At 37.3% G+C, this 15721-nt stretch overlaps 1 protein-coding gene across 1 annotated transcript in view; it reads left to right on the top strand.

The window, feature by feature from the left end:
* LOC139480188 (synaptonemal complex protein 2-like) overlaps positions 1–15721 on the top strand; it is a 54128-nt gene that overhangs the window by 28622 nt on the left and 9785 nt on the right. Inside the window, exons 20-30 of the mRNA XM_071263219.1 lie at positions 3645–3675; positions 3891–5791; positions 6483–6622; positions 7509–7575; positions 7932–7990; positions 8676–8709; positions 10887–10948; positions 11270–11498; positions 11655–11859; positions 12984–13042; positions 13203–13284. Coding sequence (XP_071119320.1) covers positions 3645–3675; positions 3891–5791; positions 6483–6622; positions 7509–7575; positions 7932–7990; positions 8676–8709; positions 10887–10948; positions 11270–11498; positions 11655–11859; positions 12984–13042; positions 13203–13284 — 2869 coding nt within the window. The remainder of the gene's footprint in view (positions 1–3644; positions 3676–3890; positions 5792–6482; positions 6623–7508; positions 7576–7931; positions 7991–8675; positions 8710–10886; positions 10949–11269; positions 11499–11654; positions 11860–12983; positions 13043–13202; positions 13285–15721) is intronic.

Below are 15721 nucleotides of genomic sequence, written 5' to 3'. Positions count from 1 at the left end.
CTGTGGGAGAGAGGTCGGCTTTGTAAGAGAGTCAAACCCCTTCTCTGCTAGAACTTGGCTACAGTATGTATTTAATGAAAGTTTGAACAATAGAAAGGAATGTGATTGGTTGATACACGATTGGTTGTGTCCTATGCTAAATGGATGGCTGGACAGAGGGGAATACTAAATCCTGTTAATCCTGTTGGACTGGCACTAATCTTGTTGACATATTTACTGGATGCTTGAAAGAGATTAGGGTGTCACTATAGATGAGCTTGTGTGGGGCTAATCCTTAATGCCCTATAGACGAGCTTGTATGGGGGCTAATCCTTAATGCACTATAGACGAGCTTGTACGGGGCTAATCCTTAATGAGTCTTAATTGAAGTAATGTTATTCTAATATACCCCGGTAGGTGATGACAGATATACTTAAATAAATATCCTTTGTCTGGGAGATGGGATCTTGATACCTTAGTCTAGCAACCATCTAAAAAGCTGTAACTGAAACTACTGATATTTTATATATGCATTTTACCTGATGATAATTATTACTTGCTAAACTATAATTATATGAAATGGTGTATAAATATTACACCATGATAACTCATAAAAGCACTTGATGTAGATCTAATTATTATAAGATAACTTAGTATAAATGTTAACCATGATAAACTTATCATTAGTCCGCTATAAAGCTATTGAGTTTAGTTCTAACACTGCCACGTGTTGTAGGCATCAGCATCTTTAAACACCTTCTTTTCAGAAATCATTGAACTAGTGAATCTGAAACATGCTTGTTCCCACCAATGATGACACCTGAACGTGTTTAAGAAGTTTGAATCCAATATTTGCTTCTTTCCTCTAGCCAGCTGATAGTGGTCCCCATGTCTCTGCACATCTACCGTTTATTCAAGCCAGGGGACAACAGTCCCCATGACTCGTAATATCAGTCTGCAACTTTAGCCACTACTCCAAAGCCTGAGTCTAGTTGTCCCCCGCTGCGCGAAAGCCCGAAGCGGGGGATATAGTATTCACGACCGTCTGTACGTCCCAGCTGTTTGTTGCCGCGATATCTCAAGAACTAAACACTGGATTGTCTTCATATTTGGAAATATGGTGTATATACAGACTCCGCAGACCCCAGTCGGTTTTGGTAACCTTGACCCCATTTTCAAGGTCACAGCCGGCAAATCTGCTTTTGGAGTTGGAAAACGGTGTTGCCGCGATATCTCAAGAACTAATCACTGGATTGTCTTCATATTTGGAACTATGGTGTATATACAGACACCGCAGACACCAGCCTGTTTTGGTGACCTTGACCCCATTTTTAAGGTCACAGCAAGCAAATCTGCTTTTGGAGTTGGAAAACGGTGTTGCCGCGATATCTCAAGAACTAATTGCTGGATTGTCTTCATATTTGGAACTATGGTGTATATACAGACACCGCAGACACCAGTCGGTTTTGGTGACCTTGACCCCATTTTCAAGGTCACAGCAGGCAAATCTGCTTTTGGAGTTGGAAAACGGTGTTGCCGCGATATCTCAAGAACTAATCACTGGATTGTCTTCATATTTGGAACTATGGTGTATATACAGACACCGCAGACACCAGTCGGTTTTGGTAACCTTGACCCCATTTTCAAGGTCACAGCCGGCAAATCTGCTTTTGGAGTTGGAAAACGGTGTTGCCGCGATATCTCAAGAACTAATCACTGGATTGTCTTCATATTTGGAACTATGGTGTATATACAGACACCGCAGACACCAGTCTGTTTTGGTGACCTTGACCCCATTTTCAAGGTCACAGCAAGCAAATCTGCTTTTGGAGTTGGAAAACGGTGTTGCCGCGATATCTCAAGAACTAATTGCTGGATTGTCTTCATATTTGGAACTATGGTGTATATACAGACACCGCAGACACCAGTCGGTTTTGGTGACCTTGACCCCATTTTCAAGGTCACAGCAGGCAAATCTGCTTTTGGAGTTGGAAAACGGTGTTGCCGCGATATCTCAAGAACTAATCGCAGGATTGTCTTCATATTTGGAACTATGGTGTATATACAGACACCGCAGACACCAGTCGGTTTTGGTGACCTTGACCCCATTTTCAAGGTCACAGCAAGCAAATCTGCTTTTGGAGTTGGGTAAACGGTGTTGCCGCGATATCTCAAGAACTAAACACTGGATTGTTTTCATATTTGAAACTATGGTGTATATACAGACTCCGCAGACACCAGTCGGTTTTGGTGGCCTTGACCCCATTTTCAAGGTCACAGCCGGCAAATCTGCTTTTGGAGTTGGAAAACGGTGTTGCCGCGATATCTCAAGAACTAATCGCATGATTGTCTTCATATTTGGAACTATGGTGTATATACAGACACCGCAGACACCAGTCAGTTTTGGTGACCTTGACCCCATTTTCAAGGTCACAGCCGGCAAATCTGCTTTTGGAGTTGGAAAACGGTGTTGCCGCGATATCTCAAGAACTAATCACTGGATTGTCTTCATATTTGGTACTATGGTGTATATACAGGCGGGGGACATTTCGTCACTTTGTGACAAATACTTGTAATGTACTACTGTTCAGTCTAAAAAGCTTAGGTAATAAAAAAACATATGATAATAAAATGTACAAAAAAAAATGTTGAGAGCCAAGTTTGGGCTAGTCGACCCAAAGGATTTTGGCACAGACTGCAGTATGGCAGCCACAGCAGCCAGTTTGGAAAACCTATGTATATCTATAACGCTGCCATTTTCACTCAAAATGTAAAACGAAGTTTGGTATTTGTGTAGCAGTGGGACCCAACACATATATTCTGTTTTTGCAATATTTTTAATTTTGACCCTGAATTGACCTTTGCACGTTGACCATGTTCTTAATTCTGTCAAAATACGCCTAAGCTCTGTGTACATCATCTTCTCAGAAACTTCTGGATGAGTGAAGCTGAAACTTCACATGCTTGTCCCACCAATGAAGACCCCTAAATTTGTCCAAGATGTCTTAATTTTGAGTTATGGCAGCCATGTTGTTTTAGAAATGTAAGGAATGTGGTACATGTTTAGTTACTAATGGAAGTTACCCTATCCACTTGCTCTCCACCATCTTCACTACAAATGCTTTCATTTATCTGTGTTGTAATCTCTGAGCTGCAGGTAACCTACAATACCTTGAATTATACCATCTATAACTGAAACTACACAGAATTTGTTAAGTAGCTGTTCATAGCTTGCATATAGCTCTTGTCACGAGTTGACAAACATATATTTATTTTTGGTATGATGCATTTTTCAAGGAATATATGCAATTACAATCTGTTGGTTGGTATTTTATTATTGATTTAAAGGTTCTGTTAAAACTAATCAAATTTAAGCATACATTCGATTGGAGCACAGATATGTGCTGACAACAACTTTTTTCAAGTGGATGTATTTGTTGTTAATTTTAGCTGTTGACCACATACTCAGGTGAGCTTTAGTGGCATAGCACTATTTTGTTCTTTTACTGAGTAACCTTCAACTAGATTGAAAGAATTCATGATGTCAATGACATGTCATACATCAACATACCAGTATGGTAGAGGTTGGGAGTATATTTTGATGTCTCATATTCATGCTCCCAACATGAATGCACTTGCTTTCATTTTGTGTATCTTCATTTCAGAAAGAGAAAAATTCCTGTTTTGGTTTTACGGGTAAGTTCATCAATTAATTCATGCCCCATACTTCATCCATTAGTGTAGATGACCAATACAAGGATTAGGTGAGTTGTATTCTAGTATACTAGCCCTACAGTTTGATTAATCAGTCAATATACAGAAACAGTAATTAGTAAAATAATGAAATTGTATTCAGTTTGAAATGTGATTATAAAATAAAATATTGTATAAAAACATTTACATGTTTTCAGGTGACATTGATGATGACTTCAAAGACAAACAAATCTCACAAGGAAAGAATAAGCTTTTGAAAAAGAAGAAACAAGGGAAAAACAAACCAACATCAGAAAAGGATGTTTCCCCAATATGTCAGGAAAAAGAGAACAATTCAGTGATTAAACTGAAAGAAGGGAATAAGATAGACAACAGTGTTCAACAAAATTACCATGAAATTAGTCGAGCTGCTGAAATCTCGACACCACAATCCTCAGATCTTCCATCATCATTTGAGGTAAATGTCATTCAGGAATCTCAATATGTGTCAACTGAGACAGGTATAGAAGGTTCAAGTGATGTTCAAGATACTGGTAAACACACAGACAGCTTATACAGCTCCAAAATTAATACCAAGTCAAGCATGGATGTGAACACACTGCAAACTACAAAGGAGATGTCCGGAAAACAGAAAATGAAACTCTCAAGAAAACAGAAAAAGAAACTGATCCATCCCAAAGATAGAGTTCAAAATCTAAACAGAAATGAAGAGTCTGTAACTGATGAATCATCAGTACAATCTGATGTGACAAAACAACTCACTGAGGCTCCCATGAAAGCTACAAGAAAAAAACCTTCACCTTCTGATATAGACATGAAAAACAAGCCTGCAATGAAGGAAAACACTACTAAAAAGGATTCTCACCATTCAATGTTGAAAAGAAGTCTATCAAGCCCATGTCTTATTTTGAAAGAGAATGCTGGCAAAATAAGAAGCATGAGCAAAGACAATCCAACAACAAAGAAGGAGAGCAAATGTAAAGAGAAAACTGGTTTGGCTAAAGGAGTAGTGCCTAAGGTATCTAGTTTATCTTCAGATACAGAAGTGGAAAAAGAAGCTGTGCACAAGAAGAAATCTCTTGGAAAAACCTCCACGTCAAAGCAGAATGCAGAGACTAGTGGGAGTCAAAAGGTAGAACAGGAAGAAGCTAAGGAGCCACAGCTAATGGAAACAAGAAGTCAACACTGTAAAAGAGTATTGCCAAGTCGAAAAGCTAAGGCTAAACAGATTGATGTTTATAAAGAAGAATTCAGTAGTTCTGAAAATGTTGGTAATCTATTTGAAAGCCCATTTAGCATGGCAGATGATGATGTTTACAAAGATTTGCCAACAGAATCTTCCCAAGCAACCAAGATGTCTTCATATGTTAAACCAAAGAACACGCACAGATTGCTGTCTCAGTCTGGTTTATACTTTCCAGAACTTTCAAGTAATGCCAGCCCTGCGAGTGATCCATATGATTTTGATATGGAATCTGAAGAGCAGCTTTACCCTCAGTTTCAGACTAACAGTAATCCAGCCAAAGCCACTGATACTAGTGATAGCAACCAGACTAATAAAGAAAATGGTATGAAGGAGACAAATATGAAAACTTCAAAGTTTTTTAAACACAGATTAGAAGTTGGGATTAATATAAGTTCAGAGACTATTGCAACCAATTACATGAAAACTTGGCATCAAAAGTTAAATAAGAAGGGTGGAAAATCTGGAGTTTTATCACAAAGTTATATGAGTTGGAAGAGTGTGGACAAAAATATTAAAAGCACCAAAAAGGAAGACATTAGCAGAGAAAAAAGTGGGCAAAAAAATAATTCCAAAACAAAGCAACAGAATTATGTTGAAGAAACATCTATCTGCTCAGAAAGAAGAGCCTCCAGAGTTAATGCTGATATTGTGAAAGACACTGAAACAATTCAGAATGAGTCAACAGTCTCCTCAAGAAAGAAAACCAAAACTCCCAAATTCAAATTGTTTAATCCTGAATTATCTGTGTTGTTACCAACAAAAGATGGAAATGCTGAATTGAAAAATATTTATGAGGAGAAAAATGAGAGTCTCTTCCAGAAAAAAGATCAACCTGAACACAGACCAAAGAAGGTGAGTTTGTCATAATTTGTTTGTTCACTTCTGTTCACAATGATAAACGTATATCATAAACATGATCATTTCTAGATTAAGAGATTAATTCGGATTTGCAGTTTGATACATGACAGTACAGTTTGATATTATTTTTAGTTTTGATAAACTCTGAAAGTCCTGTACTGTAACCCAAGTAAGTACAAGGAAACATACCTATCATCGTTGAATGTCTAATAGCCTGATTATACTCCTTACATTAGGCTACCATTGAAGATTATGTATCTAATTGTCTTTGGTTAATAGGGTAATGTTGTGTTTCCGAAATGAAGAATGCAGTGTGATGTATTTGGTAGATGACGAAATTATTGATATAATCTACTCAATAAAATAATACATGTCAAATGTATAGAAAACATACTTCATGATATACTGGAAAAAATATCTTAAGTTTGTTTGCTTAGCATTTGATAAATCTTCTCAGTTTTTAAGTTATGCACAGAAAAATATCCATAGTGTCAAAGATTTAAAAAATACTTTTAATTTTCACAAATTCACAAATATTTTCTGCTAAAGTGTTGTCATAGGAAGGGTAAAAGTGGTGATCCACAAGGAAATGTCTTGAGTCTTTTCTAAGTTTTACAAGTCTTTGACAGATGGACTTCAAACAGTGAGTCGGTGTTTGGCTGAACTGATTATGCTTTTGATTCAGGGAAAGGCAATGCCGAAAAACTGTGACAAGAAGTTAGAAGAGCAAAAGAGGACTTTTGCGGCAGATACACCTAAGAAGAAGATGCACGGTTCAAAATCTAGATGTAAAAACAATATTTCTGAGACACTGGAGAGTAAAAGGTATGACCCGTACATTGATTTATTAGAAATGCTTGAGTATGGTTGAACTTATCAGAATCGTTTGAACTAATAGATTAAGTTATAATTTGTCACAAGCAAATATGTTGTCATGGTGCTATAGATTTATCCAAGTTGGCTTGTATTATATACCATATTACCAGGATAGATCAATTTTAGAATTGTGAGACCAATATTAGCATTATAAATTAACACAATAGCTTCATAGGTCATGTAGGCTAGTAAGTCAGAAGAAAACATTCTAGTCCTGAGCACAAACTAGACATTACTATTTTTTCTTGTGAGTGCAAACTGATTCAGTGAGTTTTCTTATTTTCGTTGTGACAGTTAATGGATTACTCTCCAAATATAGTGTTTGGTTTATCACAAATATCTTAGATAGCTTGGAAGAAAATACATCCAGTGATTTTGATGGATCTGGCATGTGGCATTTGGGCATTTTGATGAATTTATCAACATTTACTGGAATTTATCTAGACCTACTCAGGCCCATATATGGCCCCAAGTCTGCAGCAAGTGTCTGTAAATAGTCCCAAGTTATACCGGTAATTAACCATTTCCCAGTTCGTGCTAATATGTTATGACTAACATTATGGCTTTGAAAGAGGTCTTTAGTACAGTTTAGATGACAATCTGTATGTTTGTATGTATTCTTTGAAAAATAAGGTGCAGTAGTTTTGCTGGAGACAAATAATATTTGGACATTTCTTTACTTTCTGCTGTATCATGACTAATTTTTTTTTAAAAGTCTATCAGACATTTTTTATGACAACCACTCAGTGTCAAATTAACCTGTTAGTATGTGTCATGTATATTTGGAGAAGATAAACTGATTTATCATAACTATGTACATTTTTTCCTGCAACAGTTCAGACAGATATGAAAATGGTACCTCTAATGCTGTTGTTGTTGAAAACTTCTCAGCAATTTGTGAGGTGAGTAAAATTTCTGATTCATCTCAATTAATAATAATAATGATAATAATATTATACATTTGTATAGTGCAGTATTCACTGTGCGTATGTGCATTTGTGTGGCTTACTGAAATATAAATGTGTTTAATTGACTCATTAACCTTCATATCACATAACAGTGATTATTTCTTTGACTGATAACAGTTTGTATCAAATAAGTCTATTCATTTGTAAAGAAAATTTTAAAGATTGGTTCTCGAAAGAAAACAGTGTAATTTTGCATATGAGCATCATTACTCAGAGTACATTAGTTATTCATCAGAAACTGTGGTATTCTGAAGAAATTGTTGACTGTTTCTCTTCTTTGCAATTTGTAGTCACTAGTTGAGCAGTCTTCCTTAGAAATAGAAGACTTGGACAAGAAGTTGAATCAGTGGCAAGTCTTCATACATATATTTACATTGTATTATGCTCCAATTGTGTAAAATATTTCTTTTAATCTAATAGGTGAGGTGAAATGGGGTTTAACGTCGCGTCCAAGATTATTGCACTTATATAGCGACGTGCATGTACGTGTATGTGTTTGTGTGGCTGCTTGTACTAGTCCGGACTGATGCCGATTTATAGTGCTAGCTCACTGAGATACCATGCCGCAGTTTGACATGAATATCCCACTCAGACACAGTATACTGACTCCGAGCTGACTTGTCCTTGTTTTATCCCCTTATTGCCGAGCGCCAGACAGGGTTACAACAAGTACCATCTTTTAACGTCTTTTGGTATGACGCGGCCGAGGATCGAACCCCGGACCTTCCACTCTCCGGGCGGACGCTCTACCACTAGACCACGGAGGCGGTTTTAATCTAATACGCTTACCTTATGATAGCCTATATGTTAAGAATAAAATCTACTTATTCTGTGGATTCTAGATTCAAAATGTCTTGACCAGACTGATGCACATATAGAATTCTGTCAATGTTTGTGGCTTTGTTTATTGGCCCAGTCTGACAAGCTATTGTGTTAACATCATAGTTGTGAGTTTGAAATTCTATTTAAGGGTTTTAATGTTTGCATGTCCCATTTGACATTGTAATATAGATTGACTAATTTCCTATTTACAGTGATGTGGAACCCAAGACAAGCTTACAACAAAAGGTAATGATTCATTATAAAAACCTGCACCAGGAACATAGGAAATTTACCCTAATTTGACACATACTTTGCGAAAAGAGAAACACAAAATTGATTTCAAAATTGGCACACATCATTGTCATTGACCCAGGTTCCATATGGCAAACATGGAACAGTAGATTGAAGTACATCCTTGTATGGCCACCATTAGAGACCAAAAGTGACTGTCATCATCATCCCATGGAAGCAGTCAGATCCCAAATTGTGGCATAGGGAATGTTCACCCACTCTGCCTGCAGTGCTTATGCCAACTGTCAGTGGTTCTGTGGTTGTTGCTGACATGCTCGCAGTCGTTGATTTAGTGCATCCCATAAATGTTTGACCTAAAGGGCCATGGCAGGACCTGGATGTTGTGATTCCTGAAAAAGGCTTTTGTCCTGTCTTGCCATGTGAGGTCGAGCATTGTCTTGTTGGAAAATGACGTTTGCTTGTTGCATAATGGGAAGGACGTGTTCAAGAACTTGCACCAAGACTGTTCTACCAGTGTAGGAGGGCTGCCCACATCATTACACTACCACCCCCAAATCAGTCTTCTTCCTGTATGCAATTTCGTGAATAACATTCCCCGCAACACCTGTAAACACGACGTCTACCATCTGCACAGCGAAGCATAAAATGTGACTCGTCACTAAATCAAACTAGTCTCCATCGCAGTTGTGGCCATTCACTGTGATCTTGACACCAATGATGGCACAACCAATGATGCAGGTCTGTCAAAATGACACCTCGAACTGGTCGTCTAGTACAAATACCTTCAGCGAGTTAAAGGTTCCTCACTGTCTGAGCTGATATCCTACACAATCTTGGTATTGCCGTAGTTGTAGGGGTGGCCATGGTTGTTCTTTCATGTAAGTGACGTAGCTGTTTGAATCTGTCCTGTGCTCTAGTAGTGATATGTGGGCGACCGGATCTGGGAAGGTCATGTGTTGTCCCGTGTATCTGATAATGGTTCCACAGTCTTGTAATTGTGCTTGGTGCTGTGTGGAAAATCCGTGCTACAGCGGAAGATGATTCTCTTGTTTGCAGTCGGCCAATGGCGTTGTTGCATTGGGCCACCCCGAGTCATGGTATGTTTTTGCCGTTCACTTGCTGAAAGATTGTGATGACATGTAAATGAAAACCCAACAAGTGATGTTGCACGTACATGTCATGTTGGTGTGTTTTGGTGCCAGGCTCTCACATGGTTGTGTTTTCGCGATGTTTCCATCTTTTCCCAATCAATGCAGAAATTACCAATCCCCATCACGAAGTGGGGCGATGGTATAGGAACAGAGTTTGTACTTCCTTCCGTCTTTATGTATGTCTGTCTGCTTCTGAAAGTGGACAAATGTTCTCAAAGACTATTTAAGTTAGAGAAATTAAATTCACACGCTGATATTACTGGTCATGAGTTCGAAAATTTGTGTCTTAAAGTCATTTTTCACAGAGTTATGGTCCTTGCTCTGTGCTTTTCAACTAAGTGCATAGAGTATGCAATGGGGACATGTTTTCTCAGAAAGTTGCATGAATGAAAGCATGCATTCTTGTCTTAGAGATACTTGTCAAAACGGAGTCCGAAAATTGGTGTCGTAAATTATGTTTTTCCAGAGTTACTTCCCTTGCTTCATGTTTTTAGATTTTGAGCATACACAGTTACTGCCCCTGGGTTACTGCCCATGTTATTTTGCAAAGTGCATAGTGTCTGACATGGGAACAAGTTTTCTCAGAAACTGCTAAGGTAACCTTATCCAAGAGACACTTATCAAGAGTTAGAGAGTTAGTGCAATAAATTATTTTTTCTGATGACATAAAGCGACCCTAGTGCCAATCTCTTATGGCTTTTAGGACTTTTTTTCATAATTTATATTCATAACTATATAAACAAACAAAGTTTTCATGAGCCCCATGCGTGATAACGCTGTTTTCTTGTTGGTCTGTCAGATATTTATGTTGTTGTTGTGTTTTGTTTGTTGCTGTTGTTTGTTGTTTTTGTTTTGTTTTGTTGTTGTTTCTTTCTTTGCAGAGTTTATATCCTGCAAACTTTAGTCTTGAGCGTGTGTATTTAAGTTTTGTTCATTAAAAGTAGGCAAGGGATCATTGAATACACAAGTGGGGAACATTCATGAATGTTTAAAAACATGTACATATGTATACATCCACAGGTGACTGAATGCTCAGATGAGGAATTTCGACAGCACAACTGTTCAATAGTAAACGATTTGAAGTGAGTTGTACAAAAAACAAATTTAGCTTCTTACTTTAATGCATTATATGAATGTTTTCAGTAAAAGTTAGTGGACAATGGTCATAAGACCTTTTTAGGAAAGGGTTTCTGCTTACAAACTATTGACCCTGCATTGTTCCATGGGGATTGGGATTGACATTTGTAGGAATTCAGTGATGGGATTATCTTAAAGTTAATGCATTGTATCATGGTTTGTATACGAACATATTTTCCTATGCTCTGACATTGTCCAGACAGTAGAAACTTCTAATGTGCCTCATGGCGGGGGATAGTCATAACGCTGTTTTCTTGTTTTTTTAGAAGTGAACTAAGTTGGATAGCTAAGCGATCAACTGCCAAGAGAAAGAAAAGTCAGAAAACGTACAAGAGAAAACCTATCATGAAAGAGAGAAAATGTAGGCTTGCTGACATGGATAGTGAGGATGAGGATAGAGATGAAGAAGATGGCAACGAAGATGATAATGGTGGTGACAGTGATGATGACATTGTCCTCATAAGGAGAGAGGAGGAGGATCTAATTTTGTCACAGGTTTGAAAATAAACTTTCAGACAATAGTGTGGATAAATAAGTCCTGACAATATTAATTACTTATTGCATCTACTATGTGAGTAACATTAATGCCAGTGTCTTCAATTGAACGTAACTATTTTGCTTCAGTATTGCTTGAATATTTCTTTTCAACAGGATTCTGAAGCTTCAGCAAGATCTGCAAAAGGTGAACTCACAAAAGTGTCCACTCTCCTTCATTCAGCAATAACTCCAAAACTTTTACAAAGAGGGACACCTAAGATACCTAGCTCAAAGAGACGGTACAGTCCACTTGATGTTAAGTTCCTTGCCACACCAAAGACCCCCAAAACACCTTCCAGTTTCCATTGGTCTGATGAAGGTTGGTTGTTTAAATAGATCATTAGATACCTGTATCATATGCAGTGGATTTTCATCCATTCCTATCTTGCTTTGAGTTTTGGTGAATGGACTGTAAGTTCCACCTGTCAGGTCAAGGATGTAACCAGTAGTTTAGGTCACATGACTAAGGATAAAGCTGTTGTGAGACCAGTTAGCTGATAGCTACAGTTGATACAACTATACTTACCTTTTATAGCATTCTGTTATCACAACTCGCTCATTTATATAGAAAGACCATCTAAACATTAACACAGGAAACACAACAATCTGAAAATCTAAACATTTACCATCAATGCTGGGCTAAGCTTTCTTCCTAGGGATGCTGCGTAGCCATGTTCATGCACTGAATAATACTTTCTACTTGATGTGCATAAGTGATTGCTCAGTGTTCACACAGGGCTTGAACAATCCTTGATTTCATTAGCTGTCTTGAAAAAAAACCTGAATTTGATTTTACTTTTCCAATAAATAAAACCTTTTAGCTTTTGGTTTTAAAATAAAAAAGAAGTCCTTGAATTTCACTAGTCTGGTTTTGCTGTGAAATATAAATTTGACATATCAACACTTTACTATGGGTGACTATTGGGGCTATTCTAACTATTGCAGTAGTTGTTGCAGTAGTTGTTTAAGACAACTATAAGACTTGATAATTATATTAATCAATGTAATAGAAATTAATGAAGTATTGGCGACACAAACCAAAGGGAAGTAACTCTAATCTGAAGTTGTCACCTTTCTTGCTGATCACACGGCAGGTTTGAAATTTGAGTTTTCTGACACGTTTTCTGGTCCATACGCATTTATTTTTCAGGCCGTCATATAGGAATATTGCTAAGTGTGGCATTAAACAACAAACAAACAAACAAACAAAACATAGCTCATGTCAATCTCAGGCTTGTCTGGTCCAGACTCAATTATTTCTAGGCCACCATCATTTGACATTCATGAAGGCTTTTTTAATCTTGTGATATCTTGATGAAGCTGACTTGCTGTAGGCCTAGCAGTGGTATCATTGACATTTGTCACAGAATTCGAGACCAGTTAAGGAATTACTTTATGTAATCATGTTTCTTAATCATCTAAACAAATGTGCTTATTTTACAGAGGATAGAACTGAATCGGATACAGCTGATGTTGCCATTACTCAACAGTTAGAGGTCTATGTAAGTTTCATGTAACTGGAAGATTGATAATGTCTTACTTCAAGAAACTCTGCATTTAATTATGAAGTCACAATCACATTTGTGAACCATGATTCTAATCAGATAGATAATTTTAAAATATCTGCTACAACATACTTCAGACCAATATTTGCTTTTGCAGAAAGAATATTCTCTTCCACTCAAAGACCATGAAAGCGTGCCTAAACTTCGTAGCCGGTGTGCAGACAAAATGATAACATCAGGTATTGTTTCCAAGAATCTATAACAGTAAGAAATATTTTGTAAAAGAGAGGTGATTAATCACCTTAATTCTGTATCATTATAACCAAGAAGATATGTTATTCACAGTGAAGTACTGATTGTCCTGAAAGGAATGTAAGAATTAGGTTACAATAATTTTGACAGAAGGTCCAAGTGATTTTTTAGTATAGCATGTTAGCCATCCATTATCTTTTGATTTCTTTCTCTGAACTTGTTGAAGGGATGAACTTAAAACCTTTGAAAGATGTCTAGCAGCATGCAGTGAAAGAGCACACATGTGTTCTTTGACATTCTTCTAACAAAACCATTTCAAATTCTGAAGAATCTGCATTGGGGTTAAGAGCATTGTAACTTTGGCATGATGACTTAGTGCAGTGGAACTTGGGGATTATTCATGCCAGTCAAGAGAAAAATTTACGCCTGTCTCTGTAAAAATGATAACAATAGAAACTAATCAGCAAATGATAAAACTAAGACTGTAGACTTAGAATTAGCACTCTGGTGCTTTGTGGCGGGGTCCTTGTGGGCTACACTGCTAGTATCAAATTAACTTCCAAATTAATACTCGTGCTTAAGGCTACCTGCTTTTCAGTGGGAACCTTTCCGGGGTTACCTACTTCTCAGTGGGAACCTTGTCTTTCCCGACTTTTCAGCCGGGGAATCGTAAAATAACATACGTTGGGGAGAACAATTGCCACGTATATGGGCCCGGTGGCGGAAGTCGTCTTGTCAAGCTGTAGCTGACAGTTTGGTCCGCGGCGGTAGTTACCAAGCAATGGTAGCGTTTAAATATGCTACCGTGGGGGCCGGACAGCGGTAGCAGTCTCAGGCCAGCAGAGCTAACTGCGAATCGCCGTTGGCCACGCTAGTGGCCATGGCAACGGTAGCATTTTGGTATACCCAACTAGCAGCTTAGTAGCCCACTAGTACCTGCACACCCTCGGCCATTTAATCCAATCTCATCTTGTGTTTTTATTATAGGCACGGGCATCCACGGCTCGGTGGCCCGTGCCTGTCCTTGGCATATCGCGGGATAATCAGCAAATGATAAAACTAAGACTGTAGACTTAGAATTCCATGATATAGTATGAGGCAATAACAGTTCGATTGAATATCATTTGCTGATTTCATAAACTTAACTTCAACTACTTTACATTTAATCTAACTATCATGAAATAAATAGCAGAACAATAAGGCATATTCAAATGAGATATGTTGGGTCAAGATTTCCAAGAACAAAGATGCTGTCATACACAGTTGGTGATTGTTACAAAAGCTTGATCAGCTTGTGTAAACACCTGCGGGGATATATTGTTATACCAAGGAATTCCATCCTTCCTTCTGAGGACATTTTTTGTATGACCTATAAATTAAAAACTACTAAATAGATTCTTCTCAAACATGGTGAACACATTTTATACCTATAGGAGAGGTGCAGTGCAAAGTTTGATTTCAATATTTGCATTTTCTGAAGAAAAAAACAGCTGGGTTTTTTTTTTCCTTTTTTTTAGTTGAATTTTTTAACTGTAACGTTTGTGCGACCTATAACTTGAAAACTACAGCATGGAATCTTTTCAAATTTAGGGAACACTGTCTTTACTACTAGAAGAGATGCAGTGCAAAGTTTCATTTTGACATGACTATTTCTGAAAAATATGACGTTTTTTCATGTTGTGAACTTGTGAAAAACGTTTACTTCAAAATTTGTGCGACCTATAACTTGAAAACTACTTCTTGGATCCTTTTCCAATTGGGAGTACAGTTTCTATCCCAATAGGAGAGGTGCAGTTTGTTTTCAATATTTGGATTTTCTGAAAAAATGTTTTTACTGTAACATTTTTGAAACCTATAACTAGAAAACTACTTCATGGATTCATTTCAAATTTAGGGAATAGTTTTCATGATAATAGAAGAGGTGAGTGCATAGTTTAATTTTGATATGTGTATTTTCTAAAAAATATGAATTTCTTCATGTTTTGAACTTAGAACATGTTTTTACTTCAACATTGGTGTGACCTATTACTTAAAAAATACTTCATGGATTCCTTTCCAATTAGGGATACAGTTTCTATACCAATAGGAGAGGTGCAGTGCAAAGTTTGATTTCGATAAGCAGATTTTCTGAGAAGTATTTCTTTTTTCACATGTTAGAGTCGAAGTCTCCACTTTTTGTCTTGTTTAAATTTCTTTTTTCACCTGTTTGTCCATCCATCTTCAAGGGGCACGTGTCTTTTCAGAAACTGCTAAGGATACAAGCATGTCCTTTTTCATACATCAATAAGAGATACATATGTTGACTGAGTTCAAAACCCAACATCTGGAATATATTATTTTACGGAGTAACGGCCTTTGTTTGGTCTTTTGATCATGGTACACAGTACTGTCATTTATTTTGAAACCACTGGAGCTGAATTTTGA

Source organism: Haliotis cracherodii, unplaced genomic scaffold (genome assembly GCF_022045235.1).
Source record: "Haliotis cracherodii isolate W230 unplaced genomic scaffold, xgHalCrac1.p SCAF_4, whole genome shotgun sequence".
Lineage (NCBI taxonomy): Eukaryota > Metazoa > Mollusca > Gastropoda > Lepetellida > Haliotidae > Haliotis > Haliotis cracherodii.
This window is presented reverse-complemented; position numbering and strand designations above follow the sequence as displayed.